The following is a 23398-nucleotide window of genomic DNA, read 5'->3' as shown; positions in this document are numbered from 1 at the left end:
AAGCACAACCTGCAATCAGCATTTTTGTCAGCATCAAAAATAACTAAGAATTGTTGGGAGATGGCATTAAATGACATTTAGGTAGGAGAACTTAAGGGAAACTTGTGCAAGAATATGAAAGCCTATTTTTCACTATTTATTTATCAATTCTTTGTCATTAAAGCAGTAAAAGGTTACGTTAAACAAGTCAAAGGTAGGTGCTTCATCAACAGTTACTACGTACGATTATAATAATTAAAAATTACAGTTGGACCATGGCGCTTTAACCAAATTAACTTTTGAATTCTTGACAACATTTTATAAATATTATTGTGCTTATCCTTGATACTAGATTTGTGGTCGGTAGATTTATTGGAACGCCTGAAGAGACATTCGTGTAGGGCAAGGAACATACAACGACAAATAACATTACTTCATAAACTGGAGTCAGGAACATTTTTTGAGCTAGGTCACGTTCAAGACATTGAAACGTGTACACTGCAATGCTGCGAGAGCGAGAGTTGCGAAATGGCATTGTTCAAAAATAATTTCTGCTACGGTCTGACATGCTTCAGTCCTCAACATTGCAAAACCGCGCCGGCATATGACAACAAAATGATTGTGGTGGTTTTGGAGAAAGCAAATCGTCATTCTACTACGTATGGTAAGGGAAATTATTTTATGTTGTAACAATGACCATAATAATATCGATTTTTATGCTTTTCATACTTTTTGATGATGTAGAAACAATGACCATCCAATCAAAAAAAAGAAAACGAAGAAAAGAGTACGACGAAAAACTTGTATTTTATCCATCAGAGAATTCGCAAGAGCTTGCGTTTTCAGTAAACCTGAGAAACATTGCAAAGCATTATGTACATGATTTGAATGTGAGAGATATTTTAAACGCTAAAGCAGACGAACATTTAGATCAACAACAATTAACAAAAAGAAGTAATCTTTATGTTTATAAAGATCATCTAAAAACCAAAGATGAAAAAGGAAGCTCTAAAATAAACACGTCCATACTTCAATTCTTTTTATCCTCACAAAACCTATCACAAAAATCTGCAAAACGTGCGAAAAATCTTTATAAACAAGTGAGTGATGTCACTAAACCATGGTCGTTGCAAATTTTCAATTTTGAATAATCTGAAAAAACGAGGGGTTTTTTGGATGTTAAATTACGTAGGAGTGGTGTGAAGTATATTAATCTGCTTCATTTTGTTTAGAAAAATGGCACGAAAAATAGATCAACAAAGTGGAGCGAGCGTATATTACTAATACCAAGCTCATTAATCATATTATTGATGGTTCTTTTAACTTTACTGGCCATAAAACGTAAGAATAAAATAGAAATGAAAAACAGCAGATAGACAATACACAGGCAGCAACATACGTTAGCAGTTATGGTTGGGGATATAACCAGTTCCCGTCAAGTACACCAGCAATTGACCTTTAAAAGTTGTTGAAAAGGTTTAAAAAATGTCAATAGATAATATTTGAGTAAATACCTGAAATTATATAAAAGAATGACTTGCCATAACTTTTATAAATGAACAGATGTGTAATAAGCTTGTCGTTTTATATTCCGAACATAAAAAATCCACACGAGATTTACACATAAAAACACATAATAAATCAAAAAATCTCATGAAAGTACAATTGTGTAATTGACAAAACAAAACATAAAATAAATACAGAAAAAACGTACAGCTGGTAGAATCCCCGTAACGCCATATAAACCAACACCGTTACAATACACTAAAGATAACTTTATAAAACAAAACAGAAACAGAAACAGAAAACAGAAAAGAAAGTTTAAGACGTTGAATACATCAGCCACAAACTTCAGACAACGTATCTACACAGAAATAAAGACAAACAAAAAATATAAGCGAACATAAAGATTGCACATTAATCAAAACTACGTATTTCTAAACAAACAACTAAAAAGGTTTTATGTGAGCCTTACCAGACAGCATGCTGTGAACATTTTCTTTTAGTAAGGACGGTTCGCATCTTTGGGTCGTTTCTGTTGGACTTTTAGTCTCTTATCTCCTATTTGAAAGCCATTCATCGCTTGTATAGCCATTGCAGCAGAGTTGGGACTATCGTAACTCACAAAACCTACAGAGATAAGTCAATTTACGGTCATTTCACTAATAAACATCGACTCATGGGATAGCAGAAATCATCTGATGTTGGAAATGATAAATAATGTAATAAAAATCCTCAGAGTGGCTTTACATGCTATACCATACAGTCTAATGTTTAACATTATGAATAGCAGTTTTAAACGAAAAATTTGAAGATACGTAAGAACGACGACAGCTCACCAAAACATTTGCTCATTCCCGAGACTTTATCAATAAACACCTTTGCACTGATAACCGTACCAAATGGGCTAAATGTTGCAAAAAGATCCGCATCTTGAAACTCTTTTGGAAGGTGATATATGAAAAGATTAGCACCTTCAGGTCCTAAGAATAAAAGAAAAAAATCAAATATATTTCATTTCGTTGGAACAATCTCGTATTTATTCATCAATTCATAGAACTTTCACGAAATTGTCATATTAACCTTCTTTCTGTTGCTGACGTGGCAATTGAAGCATTAAGGAATTATAAGGACTATTAAAACCAGCTGTATATGGAGTTAAACCAGAGTATGTTTGAGCTAAAGGATCTGGAGAAGAAACACCGGCCATTGAATTGTGAATGCCCCCCATAGTTCCAAGTGATGCAGGAGTAGAGGTAAGGGACGCCATTGGATTTATATTGCCAATACCAATGCTTTGCATGTTGGGAAAACCAAGAGGGTTCACTAAAAAATTGAAAACAAGAATTCTTCTTAACTACAAACAATTCTCTTATGGTGTAGTAAATACTTTTAACAGTAAGTATGTATTCCACATTAAGTGGGTATGATAATGTGAAATATTGCACAACCAACATGGCAGACACTCACCTGCACCATAGTTTGCTAACCCACTCATGAGAGGGTTGACATTGGCGGAAGAGGCCACGTTACTAGTTGGTGTAAAATTCATGGCTGCAGCAGTTGAACCAAGACTAGATGAATTTAGCATTGGAGTAGTGGGCTGTGGAACTTGACTTTGCTGTTGTTGTTGCTGTTGTTGTTGTTGTTGTTGTTGAGTTGCAACGGCAGCGGCAACCAATGAACCAAAAGCACCAGGTATTAAACCTATAAAATTCAAACACATTTGCACATCGCTGTATGATGTGGAAAGTGAAAGATAAAAGTATAGCATGTTTGATATTTTGAAACATAAGATAAAATATCTACTAGCAGCAGCAGCAGTTGGATTTAATCCGCAAACCAACACCAACCAGGCCACTATGAAACGCCCTTGCAATGCTCCTAGTTGTTGAAACTGAAATTAAAAAATAACTGGAAATGTTATTTTAAGATGTCAAATTGTTTAGATGATACCTATATATTTACCTGTTGAAAGTAAGCAGATGAACCATTTATGGCTGCCATAGTATTTACTCTTTTAGAAGCTTATCTTCTCGAATCAGCAAATTTAACAACAATAGGAGATGAACATCCCTGCAAATGGATAATATAAAACCCTAACAAAACATTCATCACTCAAATGTATAATACGTAATCCCTCAACAAAATTTACTCAAATAAGTGACAATAACATTCACCTCCATTGTTCGACTATTGTGCATGATTTCAATTGCTTTCTGTGCTTGTATCTTACTTTCAAACATCAAGAATGCACATCCTAAATACAAAATATACAATGGTAAAATAAAAAAAGATGATACAAACCAAACCATATTTAACTGACCTTTGCTGCGTTTATCGGCATCACGAAGAACAGTTACACTCTCAATTGTACCAAATGGCGCAAACATTAGTCGTAAATCATCTTCTGTTGTTGCCTTGGATATCATACCAACAAACAGCTTTCGCTCATCTTTAACAGAATATAAAATAAGGAGCTTTAGTTTAAATTAATTAAAAGATGAAGACCTTCTTCAAACAACCTTTCTTTTTATCCTTATCAGCAGGCTTCACTTGCAGTGTATGACCCATCTATCAAATATAAACAAAAAATAATAACTCCTTGTCAACTATATTAATGTACACTGCAAGCCACAAGACACAAAATAATGTACCAAAGCACTTTTCCACAGGATAATAATAGAAACAAAAGATATTTATGGACACAGCTCTTCCAACTCAATTAAACTCAAATTTAAACAATAATGCAAGTTATTGGCACTTATGTGCAAATGCTGAGCATATCTTGATGGCTGTTTACAAAGTACATGAAATAATGTTATAAACTCCATTATGGCACATATGCCAGGGAACATGATTGGATAAATACTTTGGTATCCAACGTGTGTTATTTTTTACAAACATATATCTAACACCTTCACTCTGATTACTCACGCCTGGTAAGGTTTTCTTGTCATGAAGGTCTTCCTGAGCTTTCTTTGCAGCAAGATGATCACGAAAAGTTACAAAAGCACAGCCTACAATATAACATTGGAAAAAAGTTAGCTTACACCTTACGTGTTTTGTCTACCGTTTGTTATCTTTCAAAGTTTTCCACGCATCATTCAACCTTTATGTTGTCCTGTAGTTCGATCTTTCAATATAGATATGTCTTGTATTTCACCGTAAGGTTCAAACACTGGTCGCAATTGATCTATCTCCCAGTTGCGTGGTACTTGCCCGACAAACAGTTTTATTGGCTCTGTTTGACCGTTCACGATAGGGGTTAGAGGTAATTTTACGTCCATTTTACAAAGATTAAGTACGATACAGTACGTGAGAACACTTCACAAGGACAATACAAGGCACAGCAAAACAAAATCGACTAAAACACAACTATAAAAACTACACTAGAGTTTTAACATTGGCAGCCATCTTGAATATGACGAAGGGGGAAACTTCGAGGAGGCCTGAAACGAGAAATTCGACTTTGCAATAACCACACCGGACCCCGTATGTTGGGTTTGAATTATCATATTATCTCTTCAAAAAACTTTACAATGTTTCAATAAACTTCACTTCAGTGACAATATGAAAGTATAAATGCAATTGACAGGTTAGAAAAAAATCTAAAAATCATAATTATTTGTCACATTAACAGTATCTCACCTTGGAAAACCAGGATTTAACAGTTATTGAAAGATTTAACTGTTCTTTTCTTTACCACTGTCGTCATTACTACTTTATCATTTTTTTCATACAATCTTTCTGTAAAACTGCACAAGTCATAAAATATCTTACTTAAATATAGGTAGAATATTTCAAGGGTTGATTCTTCATACAATTGCACAAATGCACTCCGCAAGCACAGTTTTGAAGTCAAAAATCAACAAATTTCAGAGGCAGGTTTAGACGTGGTAAAGCAAAATGAGGTGTTTTGTAATAGTACATCTGTAGTTGTTACCTTCTTCGTTTAATGGTATTTCATCGACTGTAACATACTGTTATACACTGTAAATTACTGTCATACTACAACCTACAGTTATCCACTGTAACCTACAGTTATCTACTGTAACCTACTGTTATCCACTGTAACCTACTGTCATTATACCATAACCTACAGTTATCTACTGTAACCTACAGTTATCCTCTGTAACCTACTGTCATCATACCATAACCTACAGTTATGTACTGTAACCTAGCCACTGTTATCCACATTTGTCAACTGTTATTTGTCTGTCATTACTATCATCCAATGCTATGCACCACCATCCACAAAGCAAAAGAAACTTCTTAAATAAAATTTATTTCACGTAACTGATATTATATTTGTATACAGACCTATAACTAAGGGTATATAGGGTGTACGTGCCCCCCCCTCCAATATATGATATATATATCTTGAAAATGGGTTTTACAATTCCTAATGCCCAAATCATGATGGCTCAAGGTGATTTGCACGAACATTAATAAATTCTTTAGGATAGACATTTTACTCAAGGAGTTGAACTAAAGAATTGAACTGTATCAAGAAAATACAATCTATTATGGAAAGACTGGAAGCAAGATGAGACGATAACACTGAGATAAGACTAGAAAAAGGCGATGACAAGATAATGATCAGAATAGGAAAAAATAAGACTAAAATGAAACTAGAACAAGACTGAGATCCACAGACATTTTGTCAAATCACCATGCCACACTATCTCGTAGCTCTCCGTTGACAGTAATCTATAATTACTCTTTAAACATAGCCGACATACCAAACTAAAATATACTCCGCATTTCAACTTTTAATTGATAAAATTATAATTTCAAAGCATTTTACATACAAGTTAGACAACAACCGCCAAAAAGTTAAGAATTTTCATTCAACATTTTCATATTTATCATTCACTTTGCAGAATATCCAAATTCCTTAGCATCATCATCAGTAATATCACCGTATCGCCACATGTTTAGCTTTGAACATAAACAAAAAGTTTATCTAAGGGGATGTTTCTTTTACACAAGAAGAAACAAGAGCAATTATGTAAGAAGAAACGCAGTAAATAGTAAATTATATCAAAAATACAAACTCGCATACCCTGTTTTTCTTGGCACTCTCTTGGGCGCTGAGATAATCTTTGACCATTTTTTGAAACCGTTTCTCGTTTCGCTTCTCTACTAGGGCCAGGCCCTCGGCAATCAAAGTACGACCAATATCTTCCTTACTTTCCGTGTTACTCAGAGTAACATATTCCTATTAATTTTGTCACGAAGTTAATTGTCTGTGGTCAATTCCGTTGAGGAAAACTTTGAAATTTTAGAAATACATAAAACGAGAATACTCTAGCGGTACTCAGACAATATCAAAATTCGCAAGCAACATAGTATGATGAAAAATGCGATCTATTATAAAAAAATTTTGCACCTGGTTATTGATTTTGTATTCTTTATTCAGTAAAAACATCTGGTTCTAAACAGAGGAAAATATCAATAACGCTCTACCAACATGAAACAATGTAACACAAAGCAAGCCAGCAATTTCCTACCAATATTTTATTTCTAAAAAAATCATCCAAATCGCCTTTCATTTCCTCCTAGAACAAAATCCGCTCCGTTACATATGACTTTAATATAAAGGACTTTTCATTGTTTTACATGAAATATGCATACAATATATGAGCCTTAGGCTATAGAAATCTTACGTCATTTGGTTCTCTGACCAATGCAACATAATATTCAACAGCTTGGGGTTTCATACTATGATAAAAAATTACATTATTATGATGTAAGAATGCAAAAACTCTACAAGTTTAAATGTTCGTCATCTTACCTCAAGAACTCGTGAGGTAGAGCTCTAATCTTTGATATTGGAAGAACTTCAATCTGGTAAATTAACAAGTTAAAACATGTACAAACATGTACCAACATGTACCAAGATGTACAAACATGTACCAACATAACATTTTAACTGTAACATAAAAGTTGATTGTTCAGGAAGAAGCCCTGACATTGACTGTCGTTTATAGTTGTTTCATTGGAGTCAACAATCACAAGAACCATGTATCCTCGACAGTTCTTATTAAATTTTTTGACCTTAATGATGGACACAAACCATCAAACAAGCAATGCTTACATTTCCAAAGTCAATATAAAGTACTGTGATTTCTTTTGGTCCAGCATTCTTCAGAATCCTCGCTCGATACCTTAACAAAACAAATGGATGAAACTATGACAAAAAGTTATTCTGACATGAAGAAAATAACCGCTTGACTTCACCAATTATTGTCGATGAACAGCGCAGCACAGAGGTCCCCACGGCGCGCCGTATAAGAGCCTGGCACTGGTGGATTAGCGGAAAGACTTGCCCTCAGTCTTTCCATCATTTGCTCTATATCTTTAGCAGTGTCTGCATGCTGTACCCAAAAGCACAAAGGTGTCCCAACTTCCGTCACCACAACCTAAACAAATCGCAACAAGCTACAAATACGCACGTAAAGGATGTGTGAAGTCAACATAAGCACGCACAGAAGAAATTGAAATATATGTGGCAAAAATTAAGATAACCAAACCAGAATACCTTTTCATAATTACATTGCCTTTCAGAAGTATCGTCGACAACTTCAACGGGTTTTGTTTCCTCATAGTTCGCCCAGATCTTCAATTTTGCTGATTTAGCGTTTTCCTCTGCCATTACTAGATGACTGTAAAATGGAGATTTCTCGGCACTGAAGTGAACACTAGACAAACCCTCCTGTTATAAAAAACAAAATTTTCAATGTTCAATGATGTAGCATTCCAACAATAGAAAATATTTTTTCACATTTTATGTAAAATCTCTAACGTAATTCAACCCTTGGCTTACAGTGTGTTCTTTTCCACACAAATAAATCAACAAACAAATTCTAATAAACAATTATCGACATGTTACTTCACACAATACTTTAATAATAAGATATACCTTAACTAAAGACAACGAAAGGTTTACATCTTCAATAAAAAGCCAACCAATGAAATTTCCAGCTCGATCACACGTGGACACTTCAATTTCCACCTGATGAAATTATCACCACAACAATTCACAAAATAAATCATAATAAATGATACGAAAGTATAAGTGAACCTACGTCTTTCTGTAAGCAGTGTTCTTTTGTATAAATATAAGCTTCTTCTCCGTAAGGTTGTCCTGAGATCACAATACCCTGATTTCCGTTAGATTGCATTCGAGGACACTCAATTCCAGCCAAAAGTAAAGTAATGACGCAGGTTTCTTTTGGAAGATACACACGCAGTCTTGAGCCACTAGCAACAAATTCTACAATACCATTAATACGACCAGCTCTCTGTAGAAAGGGCAGAAATTGCTTGGCCTTTGAAACGTCACCTGATAGAAACAAGATATAAACATCAAATTGCATTTATTCAAGGAAAACTCAACGCACGTAGATTGTATACGTGTAAGATGTTAATGCAAAAATATGAACCCAACCGACCAAAATTTACAAGAAAGACTTACCAGATACATCTGATATTCTATGTGTAGGAGCTTCTTTCTTGCTGTGTAAACCTTTTCCATTTTTTATAGCCCTCGTTTCAGCACTCAATAAGTCATCATAATGAGAAGATCGCTGATCGTCATCTTGTCGATGACGTAATGCCGTTGCTAAGCCTTCAATAAAATATTCAAAGCTGAGCCTTTCTATATAACCTTGCGTTTTATTCAATATTGAAGACATTCTAATGACATAAGTACCTTTGCTAATCAATGCCTCAGCAACATTGATAGTTCCAATGGTCACAGTAACACAGGTCTTTTCGGGATAGCCATCACTAGCAGGCTTGATGTAGTCAACACAAACATTTACCTATGCATTGGAAAAGATCTCTAACCTTTAGGCTCAACACTTACCAGAGAGTGGTTGTACGTAAAAAATATAGATAAGAAATTGCGAACCAATTTTACACAAAGCTTTATCACATATGGTATTTGCTCAAGATCAAGGATAAACTTCTACCAACCTTTTTTCCAATAAGTTTATTTCTAAGAAACTCTCGAGCCTCAAACATATAGGGAACGTCATACAATGGACGCGATTTCTTGTTACCAGACGATTGTTCGCCATCTTCGCGTGTTGCAGATCTGAACAACAAAACGAACTATGTGAAACAGAAATATTTATGAAAAATACCAAAATGTCAATAAAACTACCTTGGTGGTCTTAGACTTGACAAAAATATCTTTTTACTAGTTCCATCTGAACGTTTAACGACCATAGCGTCAGAATTTATAACTTCTATCACCTATACAATCATTAATAAAGACATTTGACTAAAAGATTACGTATACTAATGAACAATATAACTGTTGATGATAAATACCTTCCCAGTAAACTCTTTGTTATCTATGTTGACGCTTGGTGTAGTTGGTTGGTAATCTTTCCACATTCGTTTTTTCATTTGTTTCGATGATCTACGCAACAATAAACAATGTTACCATAAAGCAACTTAACAACACATATTAACAACACATAAACACAAAAAATAAAAAAATTTCTTTTTAAAACCACTATTGACAATATATCAACATTAAAAGTTATTGTTAACAATATATTTCAAGCAATATAAACCTTTCAGCACTTCTATACACATCGTGACCTGATGGCAAAACAGACATACTCCAATCTACACATCGAGCAAAGCCTTCTCGTAGTAACAATTGAGCAATATTACCAGCCTAAAAAAACACACAAAATATTTCTTTCTCCATCCACTTTTCATCCATGAAAATAAAAGTAACATACTGGATGTATTACAGTTCCCAAGAAGTTTGCATTTGAAACACCTGAAAGAAGGGAACTATAATGAAAAGTAATCCAAACATTTGGTAACAAGGGCAATGTACAAACCATCTAATCTTATTTTCACTTCTCTTTGCAATAGTCTTGACTCAGTGAAAAACTTTGCCTAAAATAATTTAATGTGATAAAATTTTCAGGTCAGTCATAGTTGACTAATGATGATCAAATATTATCAGCAAGCACATGCATGATTATGAACATTACATAATTGGTGTAAACATCATTCAAGTGAATATTCCTCAAGCGGAAGCATCCAAAGAATATATCCAAGAAATAAAATTACATATACCTCAACAGCAAAAGGTTCGGGAGTTTCATTTGGTCCATCACGCTTGAACATTGGGGTCTGCAATGTAGTTTTTAAATCAAAGAGTTTAAAAATGGCATTTGCAAATTGAAGAAACTGTTTTTACCTTAATTCCTGTCATCATAACTGTGACATGATAGAAATCGGGGAGAAGAAATGCTCTTACTGTACATCCATCACGCACATGTTCAATGATTGCTGCACAGGATTATAGGAATTAATGTATTATATAATTATTATATTGTTATGACCATGAAAAATGTTCCGTACGTTAATTGCAAACACATTTTTTAATTATCAATTAATATTTTATTTACCTTCAAAGTCTTTTCCATTGTTTGAATCAACAAAATGTTTAGGATTTTCAATGCTCCAATGTATATTCCTGACATGCTGCAAAAATTGACAGTAACACTTACATTACAACAATTTGAAAACTTATGACAAAATAATATTACCTCACTAGCATTGGTTGCCCATTTCCCCTTTTCTGCAGCTTTGGCTGCCTCTTCTAAGTCAATCAATTTACTTTGATCACTACAAATAATGTAAAACTTGACACTAATGCACAAAATAGCATAAGTGCTTCAAATAAATTAAGTTCTAAAAACAAAACAATCAGTCAACCAAAACACATACTCGTTTAATTTTATGCCTCCTCTTTTGACCTCAAGTAAACCTTCCATTACACTAAGTTCTGTGACATTAACCAACTGATCCCCTAAAATGAGTTAAGTCGTTGCTAAATGTGGATATAAATGGATTATATAACAGTGTGAACATTTCAAGAGCATAATCTATGGCATACATGATAAGAATGAATTCATTAGAATGCTATTAAAGTGATATATGATTTAAACGATACATAGCCCAAAAAATCAAATGATTGACATACAACATAATCAAACTACTTCAATATTGAGAGAAACTTTATGTTCAATGCATACTGTAAAAACAGATTTGTCCAGTTATTTTCCTCACCATTCTTAAGATATATACAACCATAGTGTTTATTAGAGCCAGGGGCATTATATTCCACAGAATAAAACACTTCTTTTCCAATCAATTGTTTTCTTAGAAACTCTCTGCTTTCCCAGGCAAATGGCTGAAAGTGTGAGAAAGTATAGTGTTAAATCATTTTTCATCTGATACAACAAATAAAAACGTTTGCTCTTTGTACTTGAATTCAAATAGTTTCCACAATCCCCACCGAAATATATATAATGCATAGTGTAAAAACAGAATTGATGCATGAACTTGCACAAAATTTTCACGTGTTTTTATTATTTAAATATTGTAGCAAATTCTACGTTCTAAACGTTCATTGGTTGAAACAAGGATTAAAAACACGTTGACCATCATATATACTTCTTGATAGAAAACAGTATTTTAATGAAAGACGTCTTGTTCGCGTATTTTTCCGACATTTTTTACCAAGTTGAACCACATCTGATGACAAACTTAGTTACATCAAAAATTTCGGTAAGGTTGCAAATAGAAGAATTGTGTGTTTGAACATACTTCGTCTCTACTTTCAGCTGAAACAGCCAACGTTGGTCGCCGACATAATTTAGGAGCAGTTACGTTTGATAAACCCAAATTTTTTTCTGGTGGTGGACCGCCTCTGGGTTGTTCCCTGATTATTACACTGTCCCCAGATAAGACCTAAACACAAGAAATTTCATCAAAATCAAAGCAAATTCACAAATTAAACCAGTACTAGTAAGTCAATATTTCGATATACTGTGAAAGTTTGAAATACTGTGTATTTGTACTGAAAGAATCCAGATTGAAGACAAATTCATCAAAAAATAAAAAAGTAACCTGCTTTACAATTCCTTTATGCAAAACGGGTGATGGTTGAGCCATTATTCTTTAGTTTCTTCACAAATTACATAAAGCGTGAATCGAGACAACGAACATCACAATTATCAACAAGTGTCAGTGACGTAGCACTTCCTCATTTCCGGTCGAAGGTACACGCTGCATTCGTCGTCTCGTGTTTCAAAGGTCGCGTGAGCACGCAAGAACGTGGTACGCGCGTAAATCAAAACGATGCTCACAATTTGGTAACAACGTTTCACATTTTGTTCGAGGAAAAAATATTCTGCAACTATATGCTGATAACTATAAATAATTTTTGAATTATATTTACATTATATCATTCTGTACTGTAAAATAACAACTATTGTCATAAATTGTCATATAAATGTACAAAATATTTATTTACGCGGGTAGCAGTAAAATACAAAGTAAGCAAACAATGGTCCAACGATTCCCAAAGCTTTACAAGTGGTAGTTCTACCATATAGTAACAATAATATAAATAAAGGTGAAAACAATGCAATGATAAGTTCTTCGTTCATTGTACGAGCACCATGCCAGAAGACAGAAAGGATTACAAGGTACACTAGGAGGGTTAAGAGGATGATCAATGCTTCAAAAACCAACGCTAAAATAAAAAAAAATGTATCACAGTTAGAAAAACCAACTGCTCATCACCAAGACTTTAGCACGAAATGTAGATCTAGGGTTGTGTTTAACTACGTCATATTTATACCAAATGACATTGAATAACACTCCAAGTTCTTTTCTTGCCCGTCTTGTAAACTTACCAATGACAGTGAAAAAACTCAACTTGACCCATGACAACTGACAAAAGAGCCTGTAATATAGTATTAGACCAAGCACTCCAACAAAAACTACACGTTTGATGACAGCAGCATGCTCGCTATATTTCATGGATAATCCAAAATCTTTCAAATTCAACATCATTAGAAGGCCACATAAAGGCACAACCTGATCAAAATAAGAAATCTTTACACAACTGAGCTCACTATGAAGGATCACAATGAATAATTTGATAAAAGAAAGCGGTAACTTCATTCATACCATTAAATCATACAGTGTCTCAGGTGAAAACATCAACCCAAAGAACACGATCATTAATAAAGAAAAATTTTGAAGTAAGTCCACTATTGGAGTTTGTTTTTCCTCCTAGAGTTCGGTAGCAACGTAAGACTATCTATGCATTACAGGAAATAAATTCAACGATTAAAAACTTTGCCACAAAGTCAAACAGTTTACTTACGAAAGGCATCGCCAGATTTGAGCGAGAATTTCGTTTTACGACCATTATAAGATGAAGTATTGATTGAAACAAAAAACCAGGGGGGAAAATGTTACCTTGACAAAGAACAAGTACAGATGACAAAAAGGGCTCACGTCTAACTAAATAAATACAATAAAACAAAACATACTTTTGCTTGTGGTCATATATATTTTGTAATTTATTTCCACAATCACAGACAAAATGGAGAAAAACAATAAAATGGTGTATCTAAAAACGTGAAAATAATGATAGTATTACCGTAAGGTTTGGTCAACATTGAATTTTCGTCATAAAAATAACATTACTTTGTTGAATTGCAGTTTGTAGTTGGTTGTTTGATTGAAAATATCAAATGATTTGCCGTGATTGCTGTAGATATCATGTAAGGTACGGAAAGGATAGATGAAGGTAATTTGGGATACGGAAGGATCTACGGTTATCAAAAGATGAAAGATACCTTAATCTTTCACGTGACTTGACACGTGACTTTCTAAGTAAACAGTTATTTACAGTAACTACAGTTGGAGAATCACAACAAACACACTCTTTTTGCAATTTCACTTACCACACGAGCAGCACATAAACCAACAGTACAACCAATAAATGTTGAAATGATATTTAAATTAAAGGAAGAAAGTCTCTTCAGATGAAGCAATCCAAACAGCAGCAACGCCAGCAGCAAAATCGTAAAGAACATGCACCATGGTAAAATCATGTATCTACAAAGTATAAAATATGCCAATGTATCAAAATTTTTCGGAAAAACAAGACATTTCTTAGGAATAATACTTACTCGGAGAAGACAATCTGCCAAGTATCATAAAAAATCTCCCGAAAGATCAGTTTAGGAATGTAGTTAATGAAAATCTACATACAGAAATTTTACCGTCAAACTAAATTAGAAAACGAAGTTTAGCAAAGAGTTCACTTTACAATGTGTTAAACGAGTAGATAACAGTCATTCTCAGGAGCCCTGGACCATAACCCTCTATATACATCACATTATAAAATACACATAATAAAACGCGTGTGGTGATTGGTCTATAGCTGTATTTGCATTAACCTGTGCAAAACGATCTCAGCTCAACAAACCAATCACTCAATGAATCAATAAATCAATCAATCAATCAATCAATCAAAGAGAATTTGCAAATCAATCATGAATATACGCTAGAAGAATAACGTTTGTATTAAATTTGTCTGTTTCGCATTGATGTTCTTTTATAAAAGGAATAAAAGATGTTTTTCACGTCTGCACTGGCTTATGCAAACCTCGGAGATGTTTGTGAGAACTCATGAGCAGGTGCAACCCTAGACCTTCGGTGTCGGGCTTGCACTGATCTGCTCTCGAGTTCTCTCAAAGGTCTCCTCGGTTTGCATAAGCCTGTGCAAACACAGTAAACATCTTTTATTTCTTAAATAATGGTCATTCCCAGGAATCCTGCACGATAACCCTTTTCATACACAAGTAGAAATGAGAATCAAAATCAAGAAAACAACTGCTCAGTACATCAGTAAATAGAAATATTAATTACCTGAAGAAAATCTGGCTGTGGTTGAAGCATGCGAAGAAAAAAACCGGAAAATATTAAAATAACGCTTCCTTTTCGTAAATTTGCATTAATTGAATTGAAAAATGCCAGTTTTGCAAGACAACAGCCAGTTAGGATGGAAATCAAGCCTGTGCAATCAGAAATAACATTCGTTTCCTTCAAAAATCAGGTAACAATTACTCTTTACGTTATTATTATGTTCCATTACCTGCAATATCGCTGAAAGACGGATCGCCTTCAAAGATGTTTGAATGCAACAACGGTAAAAAAGTGTATGACAAAGGAAGTAAGGAGAAAAAAACAATACCAACATAATTAAACACCTAAAGAAAAAATACAGATAACAGTTTATTTTTATATCTAATGTATTCTAACATATAGTAAAGTAAAGTAAAAGTTTACCCAATGAATGTCAAGATGTTCTCTATTTTCGTATGTTATAATGACCAAAATAAGTGAAAAGCAAAATTGTCCGATGATTACAAACAATTTTGTAAAACCATTATCCATAAAAGAAGCGTTTGACATCGTGAAGATATTTAACGTCTTGTATAAATGAAACGTTGAACATAGTACAGCACAAGACTTGCTTAGACGATGGACGTTATACAATCTGGAGTGAAGAAAGAAATCTTTCATGAATACAAACAACGTAAACTCGTTTAAAACTGCTGTTTTTCTTTACGTTAGTATCAAATACCTTTGATATGTGTAGAGGGCAAGTATTGTTGTGAATAATACAAGATAACGAGGGTATACTTCGCTGTTAAATAAAATATTCTCAACAACAACAAAACCTAAGAAAGATTTTAAATCTTAGTTCTCTGTCTGTTCAATGAACATAATACAAAAAACAAAGGTTACCTAAACTGTGCAATATCAAAAGCGGCTTCAACAATGATCGATAAAGAATACCAATAGATGCAGCAACGACAGCAACTGAGAGAATAGCAATCAATAAAATCAAAACTTCCAGAAAGTAAAATGACAATTGTACTGTATTTGCCGGAGAGAAACTGGTTAAAGTATTAAGACATAAATAACAATTCAAGATAACTTAAAAGATTTACGATTATGATTACAATTAAAATTTATTATGAGAGTACTCGAGCTCATGATGTATGGCAGGGAAAAAGTGAAGGAAGGATACTGTAAATACCAGGGAATTTGAGAGAACCATAGAATATACAAAAAAAGGAGAAACAAACATGTTGAAGAAGACAGCTAAAAAAAGAAAAAGCTTTGTTAATACAAAAGTAAGAAAAGAGCTCGACGATAAAGTGTTTCTGAAATCTTTTACCCACTTTTACATATCTGTACTTGATGGTGGCAAACAATGCTGTACTTGAGAGGAAAATTATGCATAGGAAAATGGCGTTCACCTTATCAACTATACCATGAATGTAAGAAAGAAGAGCACAGAGCATCTAAAAATACGAAAGAGAATATCTTTAAAAAAATGCTACACATTGTTAGTTTGAATGTAAAATAACTCGTAAATCACTAACAAGTGACAAACATCCAGTACAGATTTGAAATATTTGCCATTGTGAGTTCCTTATGTCTATAAAATGCAAAAAAAACTCTGACTTATAATCGAGGCAACGTTAATCTTGGCGCAATAAAGAGCTCTGTTCAATACCTTACCAGCCATATCACGCAAGTCAGTTGTGTCGAAAAATGTTGTAAAAAACAAAGAAACGCAAATGAAAAATAACGGCGATATCTAAATAAGAAAATGTTCAACACAGCAACAGGTGAGCCTTAATATGATGTTGAACGATTTAAGACGTGCATGACACGAGAAACTCACCCAAGACGATAAACAGAGAAGATCAAAAAAATTCACAAAACAAAAAACAACACTCGATGATAGGATATAACACAATAATATCAGCAGTTTTTCTGCATCTCCCAGCACGTGATCTATGAAAACAAAACAGAAAAATAAATGCAAAGAGAGAAACACGCATATTGCAATGAGAAATAGAGAAACTGACCATTGTTTGGGGAAAAGCTTTTCTTCATTTTCTCATTCAAAAAGGTATAAAAAGCTGGAAATCTAAACACACAAATTTAAGATGAATTCTGCAAAAACAAGGAAAGATGTACTAACCCCACAACAACCAGTACATAGGGAGCAATAAATAGGGAGAGATGTACTTACCCCACAACAACCAGTACACAGGGAGCAATAAATAGGGAGAGATGTACTAACCCCACAACAGCCAGTACATAGTGAGCAATAAATAAGGAGAGATGTACTAACCCCACAACAACCAGTACACAGAGAGCAACAAATAGGGAGAGATGTACTAACCCCACAACAACCAGTACACAGGGAGCAATAAATAGGAGAGATGTACTAACCCCACAACAACCAGTACACAGGGAGCAATAAATAGGGAGAGATGTACTAACCCCACAACAACCAGTACACAGGGAGCAATAAATAGGGAGAGATGTACTAACCCCACAACAACCAGTACATAGGGAGCAATAAATGGGAGAGATGTACTAACCCCACAACAACCAGTACATAGTAAGCAATAAATAGGGAGAAATATACTAACCCCACAACAACCAGTACATAGGGAGCAATAAATAGGGAGAGATGTACTAACCCCACAACAACCAGTACATAGGGAGCAATAAATAGGGAGAGATGTACTAACCCCACAACAACCAGAACATAGGGAGCAATAAATAGGGAGAGATGTACTAACCCCACAACCAGAACATAGGGAGCAATAAATAGGGAGAAATGTACTAACCCCACAACAGCCAGTACATAGAGAGCAATAAATAGGGAGAGATGTACTAACCCCACAACAACCAGTACATAGTGAGCAATAAATAGGGAGAGATGTACTAACCCCACAACAACCAGTACATAGTGAGCAATAAATAGGGAGAGATGTACTATTCCCACAACAACCAGTACACAGGGAGCAATAAATAGGGAGAGATGTACTAACCCACAACAACCAGTACACAGGGAGCAATAAATAGGGAGAAATATACTAACCCCACAACAACCAGTACATAGTGAGCAATAAATAGGGAGAGATGTACTAACACCACAACAACCAGTACATAGTGAGCAATAAATAGGGAGAAATATACTAACCCCACAACAACCAGTACATAGTGAGCAATAAATAGGGAGAGATATACTAACCCCACAACAACCAGTACATAGAGAGCAATAAATAGGAGAAATATACTAACCCCACAACAACCAGTACATAGTGAGCAATAAATAGGGAGAGATGTACTAACCCCACAACAGCCAGTACATAGAGAGCAATAAATAGGAGAGATGTACTAACCCCACAACAGCCAGTACACAGAGAGCAATAAATAGGGAGATGTACTAACCCCACAACAACCAGTACATAGAGAGCAATAAATAGGAGAGATGTACTAACCCCACAACAACCAGTACACAGAGAGCAATAAATAGGGAGAGATGTACTAACCCCACAACAACCAGTACACAGAGAGCAATAAATAGGGAGAGATGTACTAACCCCACAACAACCAGTACATAGAGAGCAATAAATAGGGAGATGTACTAACCCCACAACAACCAGTACATAGAGAGCAATAAATAGGGAGAGATGTACTAACCCCACAACAGCCAGTACACAGAGAGCAATAAATAGGAGAGATGTACTAACCCCACAACAACCAGTACATAGAGAGCAATAAATAGGAGAGATGTACTAACCCCACAACAACCAGTACACAGAGAGCAATAAATAGGAGAGATGTACTAACCCCACAACAACCAGTACACAGGGAGCAATAAATAGGGAGAGATGTACTAACCCCACAACAACCAGTACATAGAGAGCAATAAATAGGGAGAAATGTACTAACCCCACAACAACCAGTACATAGAGAGCAATAAATAGGGAGAGATGTACTAACCCCACAACAGCCAGTACACAGAGAGCAATAAATAGGAGAGATGTACTAACCCCACAACAACCAGTACATAGAGAGCAATAAATAGGGAGAGATGTACTAACCCCACAACAACCAGTACACAGAGAGCAATAAATAGGGAGAGATGTACTAACCCCACAACAACCAGTACATAGAGAGCAATAAATAGGGAGAGATGTACTAACCCCACAACAACCAGTACATAGGGAGCAATAAATAGGAGAGATGTACTAACCCCACAACAACCAGTACATAGAGAGCAATAAATAGGAGAGATGTACTAACCCCACAACAACCAGTACATAGAGAGCAATAAATAGGGAGAGATGTACTAGCCCCACAACAGCCAGTACACAGAGAGCAATAAATAGGAGATGTACTAACCCCACAACAACCAGTACATAGAGAGCAATAAATAGGGAGAGATGTACTAACCCCACAACAGCCAGTAGATAGAGAGCAATAAATAGGGAGAGATGTACTAACCCCACAACAACCAGTACATAGTGAGCAATAAATAGGGAGAGATGTACTAACCCCACAACAACCAGTACATAGGGAGCAATAAATAGGGAGATGTACTAACCCCACAACAACCAGTACATAGGGAGCAATAAATAGGGAGAGATGTACTAACCCCACAACAACCAGTACATAGGGAGCAATAAATAGGGAGAGATGTACTAACCCCACAACAACCAGTACATAGAGAGCAATAAATAGGGAGAGATGTACTAACCCCACAACAACCAGTACATAGGGAGCAATAAATAGGAGAGATGTACTAACCCCACAACAGCCAGTACATAGTGAGCAATAAATAGGGAGAGATGTACTAACCCCACAACAGCCAGTACATAGAGAGCAATAAATAGGGAGAGATGTACTAACCCCACAACAACCAGTACATAGTGAGCAATAAATAGGGAGAGATGTACTAACCCCACAACAGCCAGTACATAGGGAGCAATAAATAGGGAGATGTACTAACCCCACAACAACCAGTACACAGGGAGCAATAAATAGGGAGAGATGTACTAACCCCACAACAGCCAGTAGATAGAGAGCAATAAATAGGGAGAGATGTACTAACCCCACAACAACCAGTACACAGGGAGCAATAAATAGGGAGAGATGTACTAACCCCATAACAACCAGTACACAGGGAGCAATAAATAGGGAGAGATGTACTAACCCCACAACAACCAGTACATAGGGAGCAATAAACGAACCAAATAAAAATGACGTCATCCAGGTCAATATCGACACACAACACGACGGATATAATAGAAAAAGAAAATATTCCACATTCTATTAATAAAAAAAAACATTTTAATCAAGATTGTGGAAATAGGCTGTGAGATGAATAACAACCATTGTGTATAAAATTGCTAAACTTACTGCACAAAATTCTTTTTCGTCCTTGCGAATATCATAAAACTGAAGCAAGCCCAAACCTCCTAAATATTCAGAGTAAACAATAGCAAGAAATGTCCATCAATATCGATTAATGTACAATGATGTACATTGATGTACACATGGAATACAATCATACAAACCTGTGAGTAGAATGAATACGTTGTAGATAATAAGAAGAAAGATGTTAAAGATTGAGTGCCTGAGGTAAAATGTGCACAAGAGTTTTAAAAATTACAGATTACGTCACAGTACTATGAATATAACACAACGATATCACGAGGAAAACACGTGCATAAGACAGAAGACATTATACTAACCAAATCAGAGGACCGATAGAAAAGAGAACACAAAACTCCACGACTGCAACACAGATTACAAAGCCAACAACCGAACTTATAAAAGGCACATGACACCAATTAAAAAAACATGAATTCGTAATTTCCAATGATCAAATTAAAAGTTAGAATAATGTGAGCTTTAGCTTTCTTCATATTTCTGACAAAATGCTAAAATACGGAGAATGCAGCTCATGTATTTCTACCTTTTTGTGTCTTGAAATGAAACATGGATGACATAAACGAGAAGCAAGCACAATGTAGCAATACCAAACAGCCTAAAGAAGAAAATCATAGCTTAATGATTTAAAAAAAACAAACAACAAAGTTAGTTGACTTTCACCTCTCTCCGCCAAAATACACAAGTGGCAACGAGCATATAGTCGTGAGAATAAAGAATTCATTATTGTACATAAAAGAGAAGACCTCCGGCTCTTCCTAAGTTGAAAAATATCTTAAGTAAATAAATGCAACGAAAGAGGAAAACAATATCGACGGGGTGGGACACAACTTTAAAAAATTAAGGAACAAAAAAATCACAGCAAGAAATCATAAAACAACTTGGAGAACGAAAAAAGTTACGAAGAGAAGAAGGCGCTTATTGGATTTCAATACCGGAATATTCTTCTGGGTGAATTCTTTAGTTGCCATGGTAACAACAGGTGTTACGGTTCTGCAGAAAAGGAAACGAATAAGCCAAATTAAAAATACAAAGGTGCATGCTGTTCTTTTAAAGAAACGGAATTATTTTTCTAACCGTATCAGGAATTTCACACGGTTTTCAGAATTCTTTAGCGACAGTTTCTAAAGAAGAAAAACTGTTAGCTGTCTCACATCACTAGCATATAGTGCGCATCCAATAAATATGCCTAAAAATAGAACTAGCGTAAATAAATTAGGCAAAATAATCGGTGAATCAGCAGGATGTAGTTTTCTGTAAAAAAATTGTATTTTGTAAATCCTTGCTAAGACGATAACAAGAAAATAAACTAATTACTCAAGCACTTAAGTGAGAGTTGTTTAATATTTGAGACAACATCATTCTGCTGGAAATACTTCACACACAAAAAAAAAGCAAATTGAACATTTAGCACAAGAGTCAGCATACAGGAATCTCAATCCAATTATAAGCTTATGTGTTGCAGCGTCAACGGAAAAATATTCGAGCTTGCGTCAAATAATTTAACAGCGATAGGATGTCGGAAATGTTTGTGTTTGTTTACACATGCGCTATTTTGCTTTAGCAACAATGATCGTCATAGAAATTTTGTAAATTGTTACTATGTGAATGTAATGCACATAGACACTACTTTTCCGAATCAAAGACATTGTTTAAAGGTTTCAGTACGTCATTAGTTCATGTTAAATGGGTTAAGATCACCTAATAAACATCAAAAAAGGCAAGTTATGAGATTAGGAAGTAAAAAATTGTTCCTTTTTTAGTGTTAAATTGTGTTTGTTTAACAGACATGAGGAGGTCTTATAAGATCTCGCGCTTCATCCGTGTTGACAAACAAATGAAAAATTATTTGTAGGAAAATTTCTCAAATGTTACCGATGTAAGTGATGGTGGCTAAGGCATTAATGATAGAAAAGTAAACTGAGTACAAAACTACTTTAACCAATTATTCCAAGGAAACATTCGAAGTGATTCTTCGTGTTTAAAACAAGGAAAAACAAGTAAGAACACATTTAAAACATTTTCAACACAAAAATCTTTTGAACAGATGTGAATGAGGGTAAAACATGCCGGATTCACAGAACCAACAGGTTATCTTATAAAAATCTTTTTGACAAATACATACAGCAGATGTTTTCCTGAAGATTCGATTGGTAATTTTTTGAATACTTTGAATGCTGCAACACAAACACGCACACAAAGTTACTTTCAATATTTCAAAGCACACGTCAACACACTTGCAACAGTTGCTAAGGAAAGATAATAGACGAGATAAATTTGAACCAATCAGAATTTACAATCAAGCTCGTATTTCGACATACAAAACTTTCGACACGCAAAACTTTGCATTTCCACAAATATGTTGTATATAACGATGAGTTTCTGATCAAGTTTCATATCATCAAAATACATCAATCAATGATTTGGAAATAGTTATTTGCATGCGACAAACTTAACTAAACAATGAACAATATAAAGACACTAAGCATAAATATTACTTTAAAGACTCTTTAAAAAAAAACTACAAAGAAGTGATCAATGTATTTCCATCAATAAGCTCACGTGTTCTTCTCTATCCCATCAAAACAACAAGAGGGAAATATGTGAAAATGCTGTACAGAGAAATATTTTTCCCACGGTTAAAAAAATAAACCTGTTTCACGTATTAAAAAACTGTGCCTACCAACGACTAAAAAATAAAGATGGTATGGAAAAAACTTGGCAATAAAATATT

General features: G+C 34.7%; 4 protein-coding genes across 10 annotated transcripts in view; 1 reads left to right on the top strand and 3 right to left on the bottom strand.

The window, feature by feature from the left end:
- The first annotated feature begins 7 nt into the window (after positions 1-7).
- LOC124439498 lies at positions 8-1550 on the top strand. Its single transcript, XM_046989734.1, has 4 exons — positions 8-193; positions 332-643; positions 724-1079; positions 1212-1550. The coding sequence occupies exons 1-4, from the start codon at positions 115-117 to the stop codon at positions 1353-1355; spliced, it is 891 nt and encodes a 296-aa protein (XP_046845690.1). The 5' UTR covers positions 8-114; the 3' UTR covers positions 1356-1550.
- A 78-nt stretch (positions 1551-1628) lies between these two features.
- On the bottom strand, positions 1629-4900 carry LOC124439375 (CUGBP Elav-like family member 2). The gene is made up of 12 exons (XM_046989598.1): positions 4592-4900; positions 4417-4499; positions 4005-4053; positions 3806-3934; positions 3660-3739; positions 3514-3555; positions 3289-3376; positions 2950-3186; positions 2563-2805; positions 2319-2462; positions 1955-2109; positions 1629-1843 (listed from the first exon to the last, which is right to left on the bottom strand). The coding sequence occupies exons 1-11, from the start codon at positions 4767-4769 to the stop codon at positions 1982-1984; spliced, it is 1401 nt and encodes a 466-aa protein (XP_046845554.1). The 5' UTR covers positions 4770-4900; the 3' UTR covers positions 1629-1843; positions 1955-1981.
- Positions 4901-6236: 1336 nt separating this feature from the next.
- On the bottom strand, positions 6237-12607 carry LOC124438662 (staphylococcal nuclease domain-containing protein 1-like). Its single transcript, XM_046988848.1, has 27 exons — positions 12436-12607; positions 12133-12276; positions 11593-11716; positions 11251-11332; positions 11070-11148; positions 10929-11004; positions 10718-10809; positions 10594-10650; positions 10353-10410; positions 10248-10288; positions 10074-10180; positions 9826-9916; positions 9656-9747; positions 9466-9586; positions 9200-9311; positions 8963-9115; positions 8574-8830; positions 8408-8500; positions 8027-8200; positions 7726-7907; positions 7583-7652; positions 7280-7332; positions 7152-7206; positions 6996-7043; positions 6875-6919; positions 6548-6703; positions 6237-6423 (listed from the first exon to the last, which is right to left on the bottom strand). Exons 1-27 carry the CDS (start codon positions 12478-12480, stop codon positions 6355-6357), a joined length of 2676 nt encoding a protein of 891 aa, XP_046844804.1. The 5' UTR covers positions 12481-12607; the 3' UTR covers positions 6237-6354.
- Positions 12608-12676: 69 nt separating this feature from the next.
- LOC124438661 overlaps positions 12677-23398 on the bottom strand; it is a 29409-nt gene continuing 18687 nt past the window's right edge. For 4 of the 7 annotated variants that reach the window (XM_046988842.1, XM_046988845.1, XM_046988841.1 and 1 more), the window contains 27 exons: positions 21742-21788; positions 21600-21657; positions 21328-21422; positions 21191-21262; positions 20967-21041; positions 20790-20848; positions 20632-20690; positions 20426-20541; positions 17277-17338; positions 17090-17202; positions 16924-17002; positions 16785-16840; positions 16581-16703; positions 16427-16500; positions 16141-16292; positions 15977-16073; positions 15679-15889; positions 15485-15599; positions 15259-15404; positions 14517-14590; positions 14289-14442; positions 14029-14153; positions 13872-13951; positions 13703-13797; positions 13504-13608; positions 13227-13410; positions 12677-13063 (listed from right to left, as the gene is read on the bottom strand). In XM_046988842.1, coding sequence (XP_046844798.1) covers positions 12834-13063; positions 13227-13410; positions 13504-13608; positions 13703-13797; positions 13872-13951; positions 14029-14153; positions 14289-14442; positions 14517-14590; positions 15259-15404; positions 15485-15599; positions 15679-15889; positions 15977-16073; positions 16141-16292; positions 16427-16500; positions 16581-16703; positions 16785-16840; positions 16924-17002; positions 17090-17202; positions 17277-17338; positions 20426-20541; positions 20632-20690; positions 20790-20848; positions 20967-21041; positions 21191-21262; positions 21328-21422; positions 21600-21635 — 2787 coding nt within the window. In that variant the 5' untranslated portion in view covers positions 21636-21657; positions 21742-21788 and the 3' untranslated portion in view covers positions 12677-12833. Of the gene's footprint in view, positions 13064-13226; positions 13411-13503; positions 13637-13702; positions 13843-13871; positions 13952-13981; positions 14154-14288; positions 14443-14516; positions 14591-15258; positions 15405-15484; positions 15600-15678; positions 15890-15976; positions 16074-16140; positions 16293-16426; positions 16501-16580; positions 16704-16784; positions 16841-16923; positions 17003-17089; positions 17203-17276; positions 17339-20425; positions 20542-20631; positions 20691-20789; positions 20849-20966; positions 21042-21190; positions 21263-21327; positions 21423-21599; positions 21658-21741; positions 21789-22789; positions 22842-23398 lie in introns of those variants that run through there. The other 3 variants (XM_046988843.1, XR_006946150.1, XM_046988847.1) reach the window with 3 other exon arrangements.

This window comes from Xenia sp. Carnegie-2017, unplaced genomic scaffold, assembly GCF_021976095.1.
Source record: "Xenia sp. Carnegie-2017 unplaced genomic scaffold, XeniaSp_v1 HiC_scaffold_19, whole genome shotgun sequence".
Lineage (NCBI taxonomy): Eukaryota > Metazoa > Cnidaria > Anthozoa > Malacalcyonacea > Xeniidae > Xenia > Xenia sp. Carnegie-2017.
This window is presented reverse-complemented; position numbering and strand designations above follow the sequence as displayed.

Excerpts from the sequence above, each read along its gene's own strand:
- LOC124439498 (XM_046989734.1), top strand. The coding sequence starts at position 115 with ATGAAAGCCTATTTTTCACTATTTATTTATCAATTCTTTGTCATTAAA. Across the intron at positions 194-331 it reads TTACGTTAAACAAGTCAAAG|ATTTGTGGTCGGTAGATTTA; the intron begins GTAGGTGCTTCA and ends CCTTGATACTAG. Across the intron at positions 644-723 it reads TCGTCATTCTACTACGTATG|AAACAATGACCATCCAATCA; the intron begins GTAAGGGAAATT and ends TTGATGATGTAG.
- LOC124438662 (XM_046988848.1), bottom strand. The coding sequence starts at position 12,480 with ATGGCTCAACCATCACCCGTTTTGCATAAAGGAATTGTAAAGCAG. Across the intron at positions 11,717-12,132 it reads CAGCTGAAAGTAGAGACGAA|CCATTTGCCTGGGAAAGCAG; the intron begins GTATGTTCAAAC and ends TCACACTTTCAG. Across the intron at positions 10,411-10,593 it reads CCGAACCTTTTGCTGTTGAG|GCAAAGTTTTTCACTGAGTC; the intron begins GTATATGTAATT and ends AAATTATTTTAG.
- LOC124439375 (XM_046989598.1), bottom strand. The coding sequence starts at position 4,769 with ATGGACGTAAAATTACCTCTAACCCCTATCGTGAACGGTCAAACAGAG. Across the intron at positions 3,556-3,659 it reads ACAATAGTCGAACAATGGAG|GGATGTTCATCTCCTATTGT; the intron begins GTGAATGTTATT and ends ATCCATTTGCAG. Across the intron at positions 2,463-2,562 it reads ACGTCAGCAACAGAAAGAAG|GACCTGAAGGTGCTAATCTT; the intron begins GTTAATATGACA and ends TTTTATTCTTAG.